Source organism: Corvus kubaryi, unplaced genomic scaffold (assembly GCF_017639235.1).
Source record: "Corvus kubaryi isolate FWS band 111438036 unplaced genomic scaffold, C.kubaryi_AGA036_p1.0 133, whole genome shotgun sequence".
NCBI lineage: Eukaryota > Metazoa > Chordata > Aves > Passeriformes > Corvidae > Corvus > Corvus kubaryi.
Window position 1 is genome coordinate 31,442,253 of NW_024580667.1, and position 21,549 is coordinate 31,463,801.

Consider the following 21,549-nt stretch of genomic DNA (forward strand, 5'->3'; position numbering starts at 1 on the left):
TAACTGTCTATTCTGGATTAAATTTAAAAATTAAAAAATATGACCATTCGAAAAGAAAATGGAACATGAAATGTGGAATTCACCTAGGGATTTTTTTTTTTCTCCTATCATTCTGTTATCTGTTTTCCTTTTTTCACCCATTTTCTTTCATTTTATCTGTCTGGTTGAGTTGCTCTTTGAACACATTGGTACATATTCCTTTTTATAGCATCCATTGCAGTAGAAGGCTGATTTTTATTTAAGTCAAAGATTAAACTATATTAAAAAATATTATCTGAAATGAATCTACAAAAAAGAGAAATTGCTTTAAAAATTGTTTTAAAAATAAATAGGGTCCGTAAAAACATCTATTTTTCAAGTCAAAGAATAATTTAGTGCTAGTAGCGTAAATTAATACCATCCCTCTGAGACTGATTACTCCTTATATCATCAGTGACATACAATCTCAGCTTCAGGAACTAAAGGAAAAACATCACTAACTTTTATCACCAGAAGATGGTGTGTTTTAAAAGGTTGCTGCAATGGCAGCTTGTGGAAAGGGTCCATGAAGCCAGGCAGCCAGGAAAGCACCACCTAGGTCCATTCCCCATCAAGCTGCAGAGAACAGACTGAGGCAGGGACCCACAAACACTGTTTCCTTTCAGCCCCCACTCCTGACACAACTGTCCCCCATGAGTCACCATGCTGCACTGGACCCAAACTCCCCAGAGCACGTGCTTTTTACCATAGGCTGAAGGAAATTAATTAAATTCCCTGTTCTGTCCTCATTTTGCTGTTTTACAAATCCCTAAAACTGGGACTGGCAGGTAGAACTTTACTAGTTGAAATGAAAGATTAGCCATTTTGCATCCAGCTTCCAAAAAATAACCCCCATGGAAACACTTTGGAAGCACAGAAGAATGACTTTATTTTAAAACATTATCTTCAGAAAATAAGGTAAAATTACATTTAAGAGACAAAGGATACAGGTGCTAAATTTTCACACAGCCTGAGAATGGTATTTCTGGACTACCCTTGAGAAATTACCTTTGGTGACAGCAATTTACATCACCTGATGAGTTCTTTATCATCTAAATAAAAAAAATTATTAGGATCTGTGTATCAGACTCCCCTAAAGACTGTGCACCCACTGCACAAGGCTGAGACCCCGGGCTCTGCCCCAGTCTACTGCCTGGACAGCCTGCCCACAAGGAGACAGAGGCAGACCTCAGAGCTCAGAGGGGGTGAAGGACCTCTCAGCTCAGCCTCAGTCAGCTCCCCAAAGCTGCTGTAGCCACGATGTTCTGCCCATCTCCATAGATACACACACTGCCAGCACCCTGGGACCCAATGCTCACCAATAAATGCAAACATGGGCCTAAATGCTCTACTTTTGACTGCACTGAGATGAAGAAAAAGTTAATTGTACATGGGAAAACTGCAACAAATTGTTCTTTTTTGTAAGCAAAGGCAAGCATACTATTTTATCCTGCTGGGTGGAAACATGGAAATGGGTACTGCTTTCTGACTAGCATATTTTTAGAGGTATGACTCAAGCAAATTAAAAACAAACAAACAAATAAACAAACAAACAATATTCCGTCTTCTCTCTGTAGGACCGACTGAAAGGGCATCTGGAGAGGCAAACACAACATAGTTATATATCATTGGTAGTTGTCAAGGTAACTACAGGATTATGATTCCAGACTAAAAAATTCTTTCATCTATCTTCTCATATAGCAGTCTTTGCCCAGCCACTTGAGGTCATCTTAACTGGAGGAAGAGCCCAAGATTCTCAGGAGAACTGCTCAGTATATTATCATTATTCTTTCCCAAATAAGCACATTACTTGACATCTCCTTCTATCATCTATAAAAAATGGCTCCAAAGTATAAGGCCTTCATGGCATTGGAGATGTGCTCTGCCTTCTACTTTCAGAAACAAAGTCTTGAAGGAAATCCCATTTGAAGACATCACTTAGCCAGGGACAGAACAATTAAATTTGCATCAGCTCAAAGCAAAAAAAAAAAAAACAAAATAGACTGATGGAAAGAGGGTTCATACTGACACAAAAGAAGTGTTGTCCATAGGATATTTCCACTTTGTGGCAATTTTTAAACGAAATCTTTTTTTAAACAAACTTTTGCAAAATGTTCCTGTTAAAAAACCCAAATCATTTATAGTGTGCATTTACAAATCAACACAAAGCATTGATAAGCAGAAGTTTATTAGTTCAGGAAGATTTTAAGGTCTAGATTCTAAAACAAAGATTGTCTTTTATAGTACAGTAGTCTGGGACATAAGAAACACAGTTGGGATGAAAAGCCTCTGATCTGCATCGGGCTGAACACAAACTGCCACTTTTCAGGTTAATCCCTTCTACTGAGATTTTACACTTTCTCTGTATTATTTTGTAGATATGAGTGTAAAAGTGTTTCTGTCTCTCTTTTGCCAATAAATGCTTCATGTCATTCAAACACATATACCTCTTAGAAAAATTCCATCTTCACAAAAATTTGTTCCAATTAGGGCCATGGGATTTTTGCACGGACTGACTTTCAAGTGTTAAGTATAAGCTAGGAGAAAGCCTGCAATATTTTAGGTTGGAAAATTAACTTGTTACAAACCTTGAGTTCAGAAGCCCCCGACTACCATGACAAAGTTTTGAAAAGGAGAAATTGCTTTTTTCCTTATAATGTTTTTCCTTCCTTTTATTTTCCCTCTGATATGCCATCAAATTCTTAAAGAGACAGAAGTACAGACACTGTATCATCTAAATGAGATCCATGTTCCAGGAAGCTTAGTTGCTGTAAATTACTTTTTTAAAAAGCGCAAGTCTGTGAGCATAAGTGAGATTGAAGTAAAATGAGAGGAAACATGGAACAACAGCAAATCCTGCCAAGAGCCACAGAGATCTCTCTCCCACCACAGGCCCCCACATTTTTCATGCTTGGGAGGTAAAACATTGGCAAGGATTATTTTTCAACTAGGTCAAAGTAAATGTTGGAAAGATGATTTCATTTATTTCATCTCCTCAAGTCACATCAGTTGTGAAGAGCTACTCCTGCTAAGCAGCCTGAAGTCAACAGTAATCTTGGTAAGAGAAGTCAGTGGCAGACATAATGTTAAAATGAAATGAGGAATGAAACACAGCTGTGCATTATCATGGGGAAATTAATCAGGTGGTGGTAACAGCTCACATCACCTTGTCCAGAAACAGTGCCTCAATACAGGAAGAGAAATCCAAACTGAGACATGATTATTAGGCATGTAATGATCCTCACATTAGATGTTTGGCTTAACTGAAGAGTCCGTAAGTCTCTTTAGGAATAGTCCTTTTTCTTCTTACAAGCAAGATTTTCTAGCAGCAAGTATCAGAAAAGACTATGAAAAAGAAAAAAACCAAAACCAAAAAACATTACAGACTGCCTGCAAGACTTTAAATAGGCTCAGGAGGGTTTTGAAGTATACATGAACATGATAATTTACAGTCAGAGTGTGAAAATGTGGCAGAGATGACATGTATCATGTAATCTTGAACACATTTAATTTGAAACTTAGATTTTAAAACTTGAGTCTTAAAATAAAATATATTAGTCTATGCCCTGCACAGAGAAAAAACCAAACCTAAACCAAAACAAAACCAAGAACAAAAAAAACCAAACAAAACACACAAAAAAAACCTAATCAAAAAAAACCCCAAAAAACCAAAAAATAACCCAAAAAAACCCACACACAACAACAACAACAGTAAAACAAACCAAAAACCTAAACACCAAGAAAAGGAAGAAGGGAAGCTGCTTTGGAGTCATTCTTACTCTAAATATCAGTGCTCCTACACTCCTTCTCTTTGTTTCCATGGAACTTTTTTTTCTTGCACAGATGTGGGTTTTTACACTGCTACCAAGTTCTTTTCAAACACCTGCTTCCTAAAACTGCAGTATGGTCAAATTATTGCTATTCTTATCACTATATGTGCCTAGGAGTCTTAATAATGACACTGTATGAACACTGATACAGTTTCTGGAAGGCCCTGGAGTCCTGGAATCCGTGTATGTTACAGTACCCGTATTCAGGTCTGGACACACAAAGCAGATAGGGTTTCATGTGGGTTTGGCAGCTAAAATTTGCTAGACTTACAGAGTTACAGGGTGGCTGAGGCTGGAAGGAGATTGTCCCTGCTCATACTGGGCCACCCAGAGGTGGTTGTCCAGAATTGTGTTCAGATGGCTTTTGAATATCTCTCAAGATGGAGAATCTATGAGCTTTCTGGGCAACCTGTGCCAATACCCAAAAGCTCTTATGCTAAACAAAAAAACCAAAAAAAAACAGTTTTCCTATTTTTAAATGGAATTTCTTGCATTTTAGGTTGTGCCCATTGCCTCTGGTCCTGTCACTGGACACTGCGGGGGAGAGCCTGGCTCATAACTTACTTAAGAACTTCAATTCTTTGCCATTGAAAAATAGTCCTTGAAGCACAAATTAAGCATGGGCACACTGGCATTGGTCCTTTGGAGGGGCAGAGGCTCCTCTCTAGCTGTGCTTCCTCTGGAGCTTTGCCATCCTGCTGCAAGGATGGAGCTGACAAGGAAAGACCAGCACTGCCTGCGCACTCAGGCTGCCCAGCATCTGTTGTTTGACGTGCAACTCATACCTGGGAGGTTGCTCACACGGCATTCAGGCTCTGCTTATTCCATGTTTACTTCAGCCCACTAGTTCTCCATGCTCTTGGCAGCTGGATCCCCAGCACGGAAGCCAATGGCATTTCCACAGAAAATATTCTACTTGTTATAAGCCAATTAACTTCTAAAGCCCTACATGTAACCCACAGAAGCTAGGTCTATATAATGTAGTTCTTGGAAGAGAAATATGAAAGCATTCCAGAGGGAAAGCAAATTGCTTTTTTCTTGGCTTTGTCTTTCAGTATATGCTGGCAATCTTCTTGAAAACAGACAAGGTCTGGAAATAGCTCACACAACCTGCCTGCAACTACTGCTTGAGATGGAAAAAATAATGGCATATTAAAGGAGGTGACAAACCCAGGAGCACCTTTATTCAGCCACTGCACAACATCACGACTCTACAAGTACATACAAGAGGATCAAAATCCTGTAAAAGTCTGAAATGGGAGCTTTTTCCAGCCTTGAAGAGGCAATTTTAATTTGAAACTCCCTTTCTCCAGATTGCCTTCAGTAGGGCAGCACAATCAGCAAAATCCTAACCTCAGAGCTTTGGTGCCATTAGTCACACAAAGCTTTGGTGATTTACAGTCAGAAAATCATTTCAAGACATCTGACGGGACTTTGTTATTCTGCCTACAGCTACACCTGTGCACTTCTTTGTCTCTAAGTTTCAATTAGAGATAATTTAAATAAGAGAAAATCATGTTTCCTAGTGGCAGAGCCTGTTAATGAAATGTGTTTCACATTTCCAATGGAAATGGGAATTCAGGAAACCAACAGGCAGAGCTTGTGCCTGAATTATGAATACATTTCACATTTGAAAGACTTTATCTCCATCTCACTATCCAGATATGCAATTCACCTTCAGCTACATGAACCATACTCATATTGCTCTTAATTTCTGATTTGCCACAGTCTTAACATGACAACTCAATTTCTGAAGTGTTTTAAGAAACCCAAAAACTAGGGGGTTCTCTATTGTTTTAAATATCTGTAAGAACTGAGTGGGGGAAATATTGTATCATGTTACACTGGAAGTCAAAAGGAGAACAAGAAAAGACATAAGCAAACAGGCTTAATGTATTTAACCATGGTTTTGGTTCAAAGAATTACGTAAAACAAACAGAAAAGCAGGACAATTGAATTGAAAACTTTTCACCTAAGCGATTTTATCACAGGGCTCTGGAGACACCTTTCTGTGGATTAAAATCTTCCCTGCTTAACACGAAGCAAAAAGTCACCAGCTTTACTGGGTAAGGGACATAAGTGCAGTGAGCACAGAGAAGAAGTATTAGCCCATGCATTACTTTCTTGGACTCCAGAAAGGAGTCTTCCATCTCTTGTGCATGGGGATGATCCAGTCAGAAACTTAGATTAACACATCCAATATTTTTCAAGATTCAGATATTTTCATATGGCTTGAATATACCTGATAAAACCTCAGGTGAGGCTATGGAAGGAAAAGAAATCTTAATGTTTAGGCAAGGTTCTTATACCTGTCATCAAGTGACAAAGCAGAACAACTCTGCAGGGTCCTGCAAAGCTGTCCACTGTCAGACTGAGATTTCTCTACTCCCATTCATATCAACACCTTGTCTTTCAAGATGCCTTCATCAGCCTGGTGTTCACCTGTACAACTCTGAGGGCGGTTGACCTGCCAAAGCCAAGTACTGGAGATAATGCACCAGCATGAGAACAGAAACCGTGTAGAGGGAAACTGCACTGTTATTGCCAGGTAGCTCTTTAAACCAATCCTACAGGTCTTTCAGCATCAGCAGTGGTAGAGAAAGGATATTCCAATAGCAGGAAGTGGTAGAAGAGACAAAGTAGCCACATTAGGTCTAGCCACAAGACCAGGATGCTACGCTCTTACAACTCAAAAGTACACCACAAAAAACAAATCTGGTGCAAGCAAGCATAAACTCATGCAAGCTTATGCACACGTGTAGAAAATATGTCTCAACTACAAATATTTTCCACTATTTTTGAGTGGTTGGATGACCACTTCCATAATGACATCTTTGACGTACCATGTGGAAGAAAAAGTCCTGGCAGACACTTCTGCGCATATTAACAAGGCATCAGTCTTTGCTGAACTGAACTCTTTGCTGAACAAAACTCTAGCTCACGTGCTGGGAATACCACCACCAAGTTTAAAAGTTTGTGAATTTGGGAACTCAGCAGCTGACTTCCTCTAGCCTGCAGGGAAAGCTAACAACAGTCTGGTACAGAGCAGAAAAAGGTGGACTGTTCTGTTAAAAATGGTGCCTGACATACAGCAAGCATTGGTGGAGAAACCACCCACGAGTTATTCTGTAATTACATGTGGTACATATCGGCTCTACTATCCCTTCTTCTTTCACGTCAGTTCTTCAACCTCAGATCTCTAATAACAAGGAAAAATTCCTTGATTATTAGCAGGTTATACTACAAAAGGAAGCAAGAGACTTTCTCATTTCCTTATTCCCTGGCTAAGCCACATGTAGCATAAACATCTCTAGAGAAAGCCCTGGGAAAAAGCCAGGCTTGTTAAATGCATGCGAATTGCTTTTAAGACAATTCATCCTACATTTGGCCCACACTGTCTTGATGTGGGTCAGACTGTAAATGACACCATTTGGTTGCCACTGTGCTAACCTCTGCATTCCTCTGACTCTGAGGGAGAAAGTCTCTTCTTCCTGTCTCAGCTGACTTACTTCAAATGGAAGTCTCATGAATGCTGTGAATTTAGCTCGTAGTTCTATAATTGTGGTTTTATTTGAATTGCCACAAAAATGTTGGGTGAGATTAAACACAGACTTCTCCTTTTGAAGAGGTCTATGGTTATAACGACTTTTACACCCTCTTTTCTCACTAACTTTTAATTTTTTTCTTCTTTGACTCTAGTTGCAACTCCAGCTCCTACACTCCAGTTGTGAGAGCCTTCCCTTGATACTGTGCTACATGATACTTATGCATAATTGCTGGTTCCATTGGCATTCATGAACCTATGCTGGAATGAACGAACCTTTCATTCATGTTTATATATGAGTTTCCAACATTTGTATATTTGTAATCATGGGGTTAAATCCAGCTTTTGTTTGCAGAGACATAAGCTGAGGGTAACTGAGTCAGGAGATATAACTCTGTTATATAAATGGAAAGATTCTTTTCCAGTATCATTGAGAGCTGAATTTATCACAGAAACCTCTCATTTCCGCAACTCAATGAAGTTTGTTCACAACTAGTAACTACAGTTATAGCTACACTAACAAGCAGTTTGGATCAGCAGAAGACCATTTCTGGAGCTCATTTTGTGCTGGGCACCTGACATAGGCACCGCTGCAGGTCTGTGGAAGGCTTAGTTCAGATAAACCCTTAAATTTGCTCCCATGCACTAATGCTCTGTTACTGCTGCAACTCACCTCCCAGGCTAGTCCTGTCCAAAGGGAATCCAGGCCAGGACCTGCAGCGCCCTTCCTGACAGGAACCTGTGCTCAGCAAGCAGCCAACAGCTGAGGGTTGCCTGAAAAGCACCCTCCTGATCTAACTAAGGAAGATATTAACACAGACACACCCTATGTGCAAATTACAGACTTACCCAATTAGAATTTCTCTGTGGCAATCCCAAACCATCAACGATTTTCCCAGCCATATAATTGCTACTATTAACAACACAAGTTCCCAATTTAACAAATGGAAGCAAGATAAACGTCCACATCATCCTGCCTTCTCCCAGCCTTATGATTCAGGGTGTAACAATCTGTTGCCCTTGGTCTTTTGGAAACAGTGCCCATGTGAGAATTTTAATGACAATGCAGCACTACTTCTGGCCTGTTCTGGATATCTAAGGGCTGTGGTTTCTTTATCATGGAGGAGATTCTGATGGTTAAGCTAACTGGGTCTATCATGCCCCAAGGACTTGTAGCTTATTTACTTCCACTCAACTGCCCTTGTACTTCCTCCCTCTTTACACTTTGCAATAGGTTACTCAGAACAGAGACCCAAAACCAAGGACTTAAACAGTCTGGAATCAGCAGGGAATCAGCAGGGAGAGGAACCAAGGAGGTTTCTGATGAAGCACCAGGGGAGAAGATGGGTGGAAGGAAGCGGTGAAGTGTGAAGTGATACATTGCTCAGATTTTCTGAGTCCTTTAGCATGGCTGCTTTGTAGGCAAATGGCTGCAACTGCTTTCCTCTCCAGTAATCTCCTCTCTTTTGGCATTGGCTCTGCTTTCCATGCCTCCAGCATGGGAAACCAGGCGTCCTACCTCCCTGTATTCAGAAGTTTTGTCCGTTCTTTTTTCATGTCTTGCCATTCTTTTACAAAAAAAAAAAATCCCATCACCTGCCTGCATAGCCTTTTTATTACTACCCTTTATCCTCCTCTGCAACTGTTAGCACATTACTGTTCATCAGCTGCTTCGTAGGAATTACTTACATACATGCTTTGAATCTCACTTGTCTCAGAAGTAAGTATAGATTATGTCAAGTAAAACTACTTACCCTTAGATTTCAGACAGAGCCCCAGACAGACAGTGGGCCAAGACAGAGAAGGATGATAGTGCCTTAAAAACATTGTAATTACTTGCATTCAATATGCCTGGCATTTTCCCAGAGCTGTCTCCGGGGATGTTTGTACTATGTATGGCTCAGCCAGGCAACAAGGAGAGGACAAGGTCTTTTGCTCCCTTTTGCTGTCTAACCTGATAAAAAGCAAGGAGATTTTCTTTGTTCTAAGAGATCTGAGATCTGGATAACAAACTGATGGCACCCACTCATGTTGTTTGTCCATAATAGCCATATTGACCCAATCCTTGACCACACTGGCTGCCCAACAATACTATTTTGAGTAGTTCTCCTTCAAGAGTCTGATATTCCTGATGGGAACGGTTTCTGTAAAGCAGTGTTTTCATATGGGCCATGAAAAATGCTCAAAGAAGAAGCACGGGCAAAGGGTCAAGACAGCCAATAATGTTTCTATGCAGTGACTAAACAGATCTTGAGCTGTAGCTTTTGAAAAGGTGATACTCTTGCACAGCCCTGTCTTGGTCACAGTATCTATGCACACATCCTATTGAAGGCAAAGTGCAAATTCATTGATAAACAGTAAAAAAGGAGTGGCACTCAGATCTGCACAATTCTTTTGTACAGGACATTGCACTCGCAAATACAAATTTGCCTCAGGCAGTGAGAAATTCTGAAAAGGCAATACTCTTCCAATTTATTTTTAGGCCAAACTTACCAGGGCCTGAGATTACTAAAGCCTCAGTCAAAATAATTACAGTGAGGAACAACTTCAGTCGACTTTAAATACACTTTCAGCTTCCTCAAACTGCCATCTGTATCTTAACAGTTTATAACTGAGGGCTACAACTGAGTTTAGTTAGAAAAATCAAGAAAGACTGGGATGCTAGAAAAGCCTGTGATAACACAGAAGGGAGAAAATAAGACAGACCCTGGTTTATTCAGCTTCATGCAAGTCATGTGATGTAATTAATTCCAACTGGTTTTGGTCTCTGTACAGAAACTTCCAGCAAAAAGAGTTTAATGATGTAATAATTACCTTTTTCCTTTCATGATCCTTCTAACTGTGCCTTAATTTATGATGCTTTTAACATGTATCCTGAGGCTATAATGGATGTACATTTATTTAAGTCAAAAGATAAATCTTAATGAAAGGTTCTTTTAACACAATAATTAACATGCATTTTGATCATCATAACAGTAATTATTAGAGCCACAAAAACAGAAACAGATCTCAGAAGAAGCCCTGAAGATCCTAAATAGGTTGGACTAGCAACACTGTCCTATCATTTTGCCAAGAAATGTTACATCAAAGTGGCAGGAATGAATCATCATACACTATTAGGAACTACACCCAGTGAAACCCAGGGACAAAAATATGAGCTGCACTAACCTCCACCATAAACTGCAAATTACAGTCACAGAGTGGATAGTGTGGAACATGCCTTTCCTCTCACTTATCAAGCTATGCTCTCCTTATATCTCCACAAACATGATAGATCATCAGATAAAGAAAATAAGAGAAAAACCACAAAAATGTAGGAATTTAGGCTTGATATGAAAGGTCCATTTATATTTAATTTATATTTATATTATATTTTACTTTATGAAGTATTATAAGCTCTTAACATGTGTCAACACAATCAAGCAGCCTTGATCTTTCAAAAACTAGTACCTCCTAAAACAAGAAAAGAGCACACACTCTCACCTGCCGTCATCCTCTCCTTAGCAAAAATTACTGGTATTCTATTAAATAGCTATTTAATATGGCACGCTATTAAATCATTGTGCCCATACACATATGCAGGCAGACTTTAACTTGCAGGCAGCCCTTTTGCAATGACAAACAGTAAAGTCAAACAAGTCTGAAAACATTTTTTTTTAAAAATATCCTATTTTACCCCTGAGTCAGATTTATTTCAGGAATTCAGTTCATAGAATCACAGAATCATTTGGGTTGGAAGGGACCTTAAAGAGCATCTAGTTCCAAACCTCCATGGGTAGGGACACGTTCCACTAGACCAGGTTCGTCAGATCTCCATCTAAACTGGCCTTGAACAAATTCCAGGGAGGAGGCATCTACAATTGCTCTGGGCAACCAGTTCCAGTGCCCCAGATTTAAAAAAAAGTTCAGCAATACACAAGGGGATCTCATATAAAAGGAGATGACCGCAAAAAGAGAGGGAAAAGAATTTCTTAAAGGAAAGTAGATAATATGGTACCTTTTCCAGTCAAAGTTTCTTCTTTTATTTTCCTCACCGCTTCTTGGCCATCACTTTCACTGTTTCCAGCTGTTAAGAGACAGAAAATGAAAAATTAGCAATACAATCATTTTAGGGAGTGCCATTATGAAGTGCTACCCACAGTGTAAAAGTAGTATGAAGTTTTAGGTGGAAAGATGTGCTTCCTTATGGTCAGGCAGCAGAGGTTGTCAAAGAGGGCTGCACAAATGCACTGCTGTTCACATAAGTTCTGCCAGTTTACCTCATTAATTCATATAAAATAGGACTATCTACTGGACTAGCAGACTTGAGATTCAAGTCTGTGAGCCAAGTGAATTGTATCACATCCAGATACTGCAAAAAATTCACAACAGGTTAAAGCAGACTTCCCCTTTCTCTTTTTCCAAAATGAAGACTTCCACAATTGAAGGAAAGTCCTTACTACCCTGTTTCAAATGCTCATGAGAAGTTTTCTTAGTGCTAACATAAAATGTGATTAAGCGTCACATAAATGTCTTTTGTGCCATTTAGCTTTGGTGGGTGGTTACTAATTGCCTGACATTTGTTTGGCAATTTTTTTATAACATATCAAAGGAAAAAAAATAAGCACAAGAGAAATATCGGAATTGTTAACACAAGTTAAATTTTTTTAATTAACATTCAATTTATCCATCCACAAATATTTCCCATAGCATAAAATGTCAAAATACCTACTGTTTATTATCTAAATTAGATAAAAATACTGATATCTCTTATGAACATCATGAAGTTGCCTTCTTCTTTTCCTGATTATATAAAATTCTGCTGAAGTTTCTATACAAACATCTTTTTCTTGTGCTGGCCTACAAGTCTCCTGTTCTCTCTTTCACATCACCACAGAATAAGATGAAGCTGGAAGAGACCTCAGGAGGTATCTGGTTCAGCTCCCTGTTCACATTAGCTGGTACATGCTTGTATTTACTCTAAGATGCATTCTTTTGAGAATGTAGTTTTAGCTGTGCTTCTGCAGTAAAAAGATTTGAAACACATCTTTGTTTTCATGATATGCAAGAAAACTCAACGTTTACATAAATTTAGCCAAAATAAATACATTTAGCATTCCAGGTACTGGAGAGCAAACAATTCTCACATAAAATCTAGAGTCATACAGGTGTACAACTGTTCTCCATAAATTCCATTAACTATGGAATTATACTGCTTGGAGAAAGAAAGAAAGAAAGAAAGAAAGAAAGAAAGAAAAACCCAAAACAACAAAGCAGACATTTGCAGTATTTTCTTCTTGCTGTTTTTCCCCCTTTAAAACCATCCAGCCTTGTAGAGAAGAAAAACATTCAGTTTGATGCTAATTTCCAGATATAGATGCAGCATCAACAAACAAACCCTCCAGTGAAACTGCCGTTTCTGGGGAAATTTGTGCACAGGGTTCATGGGCAACAGATCAGTTTTCCTCACTGTTTTACCTCAAGAGATGTCCTAGAGTAGGATTTCAAACTCAGTGTGCTGTTATTAGGCTGGATAGTGTTATGCTAGAAATAAAAATACTTTTATGCCAATTCTGTGAAGGTCTGATTTGATTCCTCTTTTATTCAGCACCTCTCACACAGAGATCAGGCTTATTAAAGCCTCCAGTGTCTTGATTTAACTCTCAGTATGTTCATTTAATTTGTTCTTTTAAAAGAGCTTGTGTTCACAACAAATTTTAATTTGCTTTATTTTGCTGTTATATAAATGGTTATTCATTAAAGCTCAGTGCCTTCCAAACAAGCTCGTTTTATTCATATTTGCATATTTTTCATTCTAGACCACTGGGAAAAAAAAATAATTATTTTGCTAAACAGTCACTTCAGATGTGTGTTTGCAGCCTGATGCAACAGAGTTTGAAAGCCAGATGCTGAAGGCTGGAGTATTGCAAAATTGAAATAGCCTCGGTGAAAACTACCACAGTAATAGAGGCTTTTGAAATCCTTCTTTCAAAGAAAATCCTGTAAGAAAGAATAAAGACACTGAGCAAATGACCAAAATCTTCACAAAAAGTTCAAAGACCCTTAGATCAGAAAGATACCATGAAACTGGGAGGATAATCTAGGCTTCTGAGTCAGGTTAAGGAGATCAGCACCCCCTTGCCAAGGGCAGGTGGGAGAGGAAAGGGACATTGCACTTTTGCACTGCTACCCTTCTAGTACGTCCTTCTGGGATCTTCTAAGCAAAGTGAGTGCTAGGCATCAAAAAGATCAACCTCCTTTCAAGTGCTACATTAATTATTCAAAATGAAAAAAAAAATGTTTTTCAAGTCACCAACCTAACACAGTCAGCTTCGGGTTGGGAAAAATCAAACCTAATCTGCATCTTCTTGATGAAGTTGGGTCACTAAAGGGCACAATCTTCAAGTGCACTGACCAGGTGTACAGCACCCTAAACTCAGGAGAAGGATGGTTTACTACACGAGGATCAAATTCTTACCACTGTCAGCTGGTTTAGATCCCCAGTAGCGTATTTGTCGTGATTCTTTAAAAAACTTCATGATACACAAAATAATCCTCTGGCTGGATATCTTTTCAATGATTCACTATAATTTCCATATGTTCCACATACCAAAATTTGTCCATTTTAAGTGTTATAGCATCTGTAGCATAAGATCTGCCTACTCTGAATTCAAGTGGTTTGAAGGGAAGGCTAAGAAAGGGAAGACAGATCACATATTTTATGCAGTGAGGGAATCTTAAGAAAAGCTTTGAGAAAGAAGGATTCATTGTCTTGGGAGCTTAGATCATCAAAGTACCCAAAACCATAATTATCTTGCTTTTCATGTTAATTTAAAGTGTCTATTGGGAACTCAAAATAGATATAGTTGTCTCAAGAATTGTTTATGCAAGCTGTTCAGTGCCCTATCTGATGTTTTTTTTTTTCACTTAGCCCCCGTAGAATAGTGAAAAATTTAGGTGAGACTGATTCAATAACAATGCTGACTACAATCAACTCTGAAAATAAAACTAGTAATATAAAAATAAATCCATTCTAGATGAATGAATAAAATACTGAAACTCATGTTGCAAAAAAAGGAAAAGATATTTAAATATGACTTTTAGTCAAACAAATTTACTCATCTCTTCCACATTCACTTACACAAACACAAGTCAAAGCAAGTTGATATAAAGCCACCAGAGAAGTACATATTAAAATTCTTATCAGCAGCAATGGGCTTTGGATCTTATCCTAAATGTCAGGCTCTGTCATCTTAGTCACTTAAGTAGATCCTAACTCTGAAAGTTATTTGAGGGATTTCAACAGAATTATCACAGAGATTGCTCAGTCTGAATAAAGCTGAAAAAAACACAGCCAGTAGAAACCCAGCATGGGCTAAAGACAGACTATTACTAGTTAAGGGGTTCTGATACATCTATATGTATTCTTTATACAATATTTTTAATTTCTTTGAAAGTGAATATCTCTCCAAAAGAGTAATTGCCACTCACACACTGAATATATGCACAAGATTGATCCTGATAAAGAAAGCAAGAGCTTTTTCAACTGGTGTTTTGCAAAACTAGGAATTTGCAATCTTGATGTTTCAAGGAAAAGTACTTCAGGGCATTATAAAGAAATTTAAAATAGTCTGTGATCAACAATAGAGCCTGCAAAGCTTAAGGGTACCTGGAGAGAATAAACCCACAAATCCAAAAAGCCCTTGCTTACCTAAGTTTGTCAGGGAAACAATGGATAACTTTACAGCGTTTGCAGAATGCCCCATGGCCCTCGCCCCTCCCCACTGCTGACTTAGAGCAACCCAGGTTTAGAAGTGGTGCCCATAAACTCTTATGTATATGTGCATTACCAGGAAAAGCTTGGTGGTACAGTAATCAATTCTGTGTAAGTGTGTACCATCTGATTAAGGAGTTGCAAAGGATGATGGTTAGATGACTTTGTGCAAAAGAATATAAAATTTTCCAAATGGAAATTTGAATTAAGATGCCTCCTCAGAGTAGCATAATCCTCACTGTGATTAAAGGGGAACTGACTTCTTTAAAGCACCAGCCCGAAGACAGGACTTGTGAGGGCACCCAATGCCTCAAGAGAAAAACAAAATCCTATCAGCTGGTGTTAGGAAGATTATGATTTTATGACTGTGCACAACAACTAGAATATGCCTAAAAGAGAGGAATGACTGCCCCCAAAAAACTCAGAGGATGAGAAATTTGAACTCAATAAAACATGAGCAGGTTTATAATGGAATTTATAAAATCTTCAGCAGAAAAAGGAATACAGATCTTGGGTCTCACCTGTAAAATATTTAAGGCATGGATTTAAATAAAGCTGGGTATAAGTATGTGACCAGCTACAAAAATAAATTGTGAATGTGATACAAACTTCCTTATGTCTAGAGATATCACATGCTTTTGTCATCAAGTTCATCATACAGCAGTCACAATTAAATACATGCCTTTTTTACATGGAAGGCAAAAACATTGTTGTAAATGTTTCTTTGAGAAAAGAAGCAAAAAATGAGCAAGGGAGAGAATGTCAAATTGCAAAGAGAAAAGAAATCATCATTATTGCCTTAGGTTTCAGCTACTCACCTGTTCCAACAAGAAGCTAAGAATGACCCTATTTATCAAACCCAAAATATATCTAGACAAGTGCCCTATTTCCAACAATAACCTGTAGCAGACGCTTAAGGAAAAGATATGACAGCAGTAGGACTAGGAGTGGTTTTTTTCCAATACACCCTCTCAGAAGCAAGTAGTTTCAGAGATTTCCTTAACCAAAAGTCACACATGGCCTTCCAATGAACGTGGTCTGCACTACTTCACCTATTTGCAATTTCAGTTCATTCAAGCGCTTGACCGCCAAAGAGTTCTGGGGCAGCCGGCTCTGTGATTTAATGACACACTTAATTACATTCAAAAGGTTGTACTTCAGTAGTTTGTTTGTTGTTGTATTTTTTATTTTGTTGGATGTTCTCTACTTTGTGTACAGTAAGACAGGGAATGACCACTTCTTGTTCACTTTCTAAACCATTCATAATTGTATGATACCACACCTCAGTCATCTGTTTGGAAGCAGAAGGACCTTTGTTCTGTGCCCCACCTCCTACAAAGCCATCCTGTACTCCTAACCATCACTCTTTAGTTTTTTCCAGTTCAACCAGACTCCTTTTGAGTATGCACAACAGGATGAACCAATGGTTTCTATAAAGGAAGAGGGACACTTTCTGTCCTGTTTTCATCTTCTTTCCTGCTAAGTAATATAATTTTATTTGCTTTTATGACTGGCATGAAATATCGATGATGTTGTACATAGAGCTTTCAACAGTAAATCACAATATTTATTTTACTCTTTGAGTAGCTGTTAATTTAGGTCCTATTCTTGTAAATACATAGGTGTGGCTGTTTTCTCATATTCCATATTTGCATTTACTAACACTCTGTATTTATGCATCCCTTCATAACAGTCATTCACTATTGGGAGATTATTTCCTACTCTTCATAGTAGTTAAGATTTCACAAGGCATCTTTGGATGCCACCCAGTCCCACCCTCTGCTACCACTGGTGGCCCAGGACCATGTCCAGTCAGATCTCAGGTATTTCCAGGGATGGACACTCCACAATCTCTCTAGGCAGCCTATGCCAGTGTTTGACCACTCACATTGTGGGGGAAAAAAAAAAAAAAAAAAAAAAAAGAGGGTTTTCCCATCAGGTACTTATACACTGGAAAAGATCCCTCTAACCCTTCTCTCCTCTTCAGGCTGAATACAGCTCTCTCAGCCTCTCCTTACATGTCAGAAACTCAAATCCTTTAATTATCAATAGTCAAATTCATTTGACTATCCTAAACACATTTAAACAGAATGCATCATCTCACTGTTCACCCTGCATTCTGTATCTATCTTTTATAAATGTACTGAACATGTCTACGGGACCAGGAGTATCTTTGCTGCGGCCTGAAGCTGACAAATAATTTTTCAATGTTGTTTTCTGCCTCCTAATCTATTACTAAACTACAAGAGATCTTTCTCTTATCTCAAGACAAGCCAGCCACTTTAAATCTTCTGGCATGAATCTTAAAAAAAAGCTTTTGAAAACCAAGACTAAATTAATTCACACAGTTGTTGAATATTTCAAAGCATTTAGCATAAATGCCTAATGAATAAATTAAACAAATGCCTAGAAAAAATGCAGTAACTCTTCCAAAATTCATCAACACATATTTAACTTTACATTTTTTAAGTGTCTGACTTATTTTTCAATATAAAATACACACTTACTGGCCTATGCACAACATTCTTCTGAAAACTGCCCAGCACCTGTATTTGTCCACCTTACACTTCTCCTTTACCAAGGATGATTTAAGGTTCTGTGCAGTAGATACTAGTCCAAAAATACTTTTACACTTCTGATGGATTTTGTTTTTAATCACAATGGCCTGTTTTAGACTGTTTTAATTTCTTTTTGATGTTTAGTACTGTACTTATACTGAGTTTGTATCAATCTCCATACTATTTTAAGCTCTGTGTCTTTTTAGCTGCTCATTTTATAGACTTCAGAGACAGTGAACAGATTGAAGACTCCAAGCTCATTTGGTTGCTCCTCGTAAGGATGCCTTTCCATCCCCCTGATAAAGCTTGTTTTCCTATAAACCCTTTAAAACCATTTTGAAATAGGCAGACCCGAACACAACATGGTATTTGATGTTCTGGCCCAAAAAGGATTCATACAGTTGAATCAACTCCTGTTTTCTGTTTAGTTGGTTCCTTTTCCAACTACTTATAATACTTGTTTTGATTTTTGCATGCTATGAAGCACCACTGAGTTTCACAGAATGATCTATTTTGACCCTGAGATGGACTTCCAAAGTGCTGACGGTCGACACAGAATCCATCATGTCTTTTTCTGGAGTTGAGATTTTTCCCCATGTCCATCACTCCATATTGCTCTACACTGAACTGCACATGCCTTTTAACACTCAGCTTCTTAATGGTCTTCCTGCAATTCTTCACACATCCCTGGTCTTTATCACCCTGAATAGGTTTGATACAATTCAAAGGACTTGTCTCTTCGTTATTTGCTCCTCCTATAAAATTATATGTTGAAAGCACCATATGTTAAAACAAGCACAGATGTGACAGTCTTCCAACAGAAATTAGGGACTAAAGTGTTTGACAAAAATCATACGTATTTGGAAGGCTGTGTGCACATGGATGGTGCATAAGTAACAGACAGTACTGTAAACAGAGTTTTTCATAACCCTGATTACAGTGCACTGATATGACAGAACCTGAACTGAATTACAATTATATAGCAATCTGCATGCATTTTTTTTATGCTCATACAGGAAAAAGAAACCATCACCCACTTTTTATAGGTTGGTAAAATTTTGACACTTCCTGACTAACTCTAGAACTCATTCAGGCCTAAAAAAACCTGGCTGAAATTAGAAAGATAAATACTTTTCTAGAAAAAAAATTATAACCCAAGCATCTCATAGATCTATGAATATTAAAAAAAGACTATTAAAGTAACCCAAAGAAATTTTCAGTAATTGAAATTAAATCAAACTGTCTCTGAAAATGAACAATTTCACCCTCTTGATAGGATTTAATTATCCCTCTAAAGTCACTTTGTAGTATTATACAATATAAAAATTGTCTGATTCATGGTACAGAGAATCCAGTTTGAAAATTAGAAATTAACCAGAATGAAAGAGGTGACAGAAATATCTCTTGCTTGGTCTCCTGCAGGGCTTACCGAGGTCACACAGAAGTGCTGAATCTGGTGATGGAAGTAAATTTATTTATGCCAGAATTGCAGAGCTCAAGCCAAAACTGAAGAGCTCAAATAAGTCACATGAATATATATACATATACATAAATATAATGAGATTGCTTCCTTCAAAGTGTGAGCCTGTCTTAGAAACCTGTGACACGGATATACTCAGACGTGATTACTCTGTCCTGAACCTGGTGTTTTATACCAAGCAGCATATGTGTAACGTTGTAAAGGTGCAAATCTTTTGATTTTTCATTCACCATTTTCAGATAGAATTATCAAAATTTCTGTATTAGATGTTATCACACATTATCTCGGCCTTCTTTTACTAATGTACTCAGAAAAAAAAAGAAAAAAACAAATTTAGGCTCTTTTTTTTTGAGTCAACAATTTTAACATGCACTCACAGAATCCTCATAAAATTAAACAGCTGTGATAAAGGATGGAAGGAGTATGAAGAGTTTATGCATTTTATCAGTCTAAATTGAGACTCACAAAACTGTGGCAAACATCTTAAACCAGAGCTGAACCTACTGTTTTTTATGACCTGGGCTGGGGGAGGTCATAGAAATGTCCAGGATATCTTGATTTCCAATGTCCTCATTGTGAAGAGCATATTTATTTTTAAGTGCACACAAAACACTACCTTCAATATCAGTCACTGCTGGATATACTGTGTCATTTACCTTCTCTCTCTGAAAATGAAATTGCAAGTTTATTTATCAAGCAATAAATCACATAGGAGGGTGCAGGAACTCCCTGGCTTGATTCCGAAGACTCACCATAGCCATCAGTTTACCCAACCAGGGGTTTGCTGCCTGCCATGAGATTTTCCTGAAGTAAAAGCCCTGCTGACTGTGAGTAAAGCTACCAGGAAAAGCAGCCTGGCAAAAAGCCTCAGTGAAATCTATCAAACACACAGAAAATTACTTTCATCATTTCAGCATTCATCCCAACCTCTTTCCTAAGAAGAGGCTGAGGACAGGGTGAGCAGCACCCGCAGAGGGAAACCATCAGTGGGAGAATGGAGTCTTGTGCACCAGTACTGGGACTGGAAAGGAAGAAGGTGGAAAACAACTATGAAACCACTTTCTGTAAAGGCTCTGAGTGAACATACTGCCTTTTCGTACAGCGCCTATTCATGTTCCACAAGGTAACATGCTTCCTACTTATTTGCTTTCCTCATTCCATTGGTGGATCGGATTTAAAAGTAGGTTGCTTCAAATATTTACTCCTCTAAAATGTCAAACTGAATCAAAATCACATCCATCACAAATGGTGAATCATTTTTCACATCAGACATTCAGGCTTGACTCATTTGCCTGCTGCAGGGATATCATCCTTTATTGCTACAGTTCCTATAATGGGAAACAAGCATTCAGTGATTGAGCATGATTGACTGTAAGCTACATGAGTGTCTCTTGCAAGCCCAAATTCACTTAACATCCACACTTTTTTCACAGAAGTTCATGTCTATATACAAACATTGCGTGAAAACATTTGTAGAGGAGAAAGCTTGAGCACACTTGCTGTCTTATTTGAGCCTTGTGTGGCCTGAAGCTGAATGTGCTAATGCATGCCAGTGTGCCAGCAGATATTTTAAACATACTCTGGACACTTGGGCCCAACAGTGAGGAACAAGGATGGAAGGTCATTGCATTTAATGGGCTTTTGAGATTGTTATGATCTTGCAGCTGGAAAAGTGCCTGGGACTATCCATTCTACTGACAGGGCTGCTTTGGTCTGAAGAATTTCACAGGCAAAGAAGATGGCTGTGACTCACAGGGCTCAGTGTTTAGGTCAGAGTTTGCTTGGAAGAAATGAATCAGCTGCAAATCTTACTCATCAAATGCTTCCTATAATTAATTTCATTAATTTATGTTTGTAGAGATTCGTAGTGCAAGTAGTAAGATTGATAATACTGTAGAGTGAATGGAAGTGTGTGTGTTTGTAAGCACCAAAAGAAAAGGCAAAGTGTTAAAAGAATGATCGTTATTGACAAACAAAAGACATGTTTAGAGGAGACTGTCCCTGTGTTGTGCATGTCAAGGCCACAGCACAGAAGACTGGCCAGCAGATAACCATGCACTCTGCCATCAGGAGAGTAACATCCACATTACAGCATAATATCCATACCATTATTTTTTCTGTTAGCCCACCCTAAAAATAGGCTATAGACAGAGCCTATACATTGCAGACAAGGAAAAATGTGCTGAGAGCTGCTGAGCAATATAAAAGATCACAGAATGGTTGTGGTTGGAAGGGAGCTCTGTCCAATCCCCCTGCTAACGCAGTTTCACCTAGAACAAGGAGCACAGGGTCGCATTCAGACGAATTGTTGGTATGTCCAGAGGAGGAGACTGCACAACCCCTCTGGCGGCTCTGACCATAAACTG

At 38.4% G+C, this 21,549-nt stretch overlaps 1 protein-coding gene across 2 annotated transcripts in view; it reads right to left on the reverse strand.

Moving 5' to 3' along the window:
• The window catches only part of DHRSX (dehydrogenase/reductase X-linked), a 162,872-nt gene that overhangs the window by 102,250 nt on the left and 39,073 nt on the right, over positions 1-21,549 (reverse strand). For both annotated transcript variants that reach the window (XM_042042203.1, XM_042042193.1), the window contains one exon: positions 11,390-11,458. In XM_042042203.1, coding sequence (XP_041898137.1) covers positions 11,390-11,458 — 69 coding nt within the window. The remainder of the gene's footprint in view (positions 1-11,389; positions 11,459-21,549) is intronic.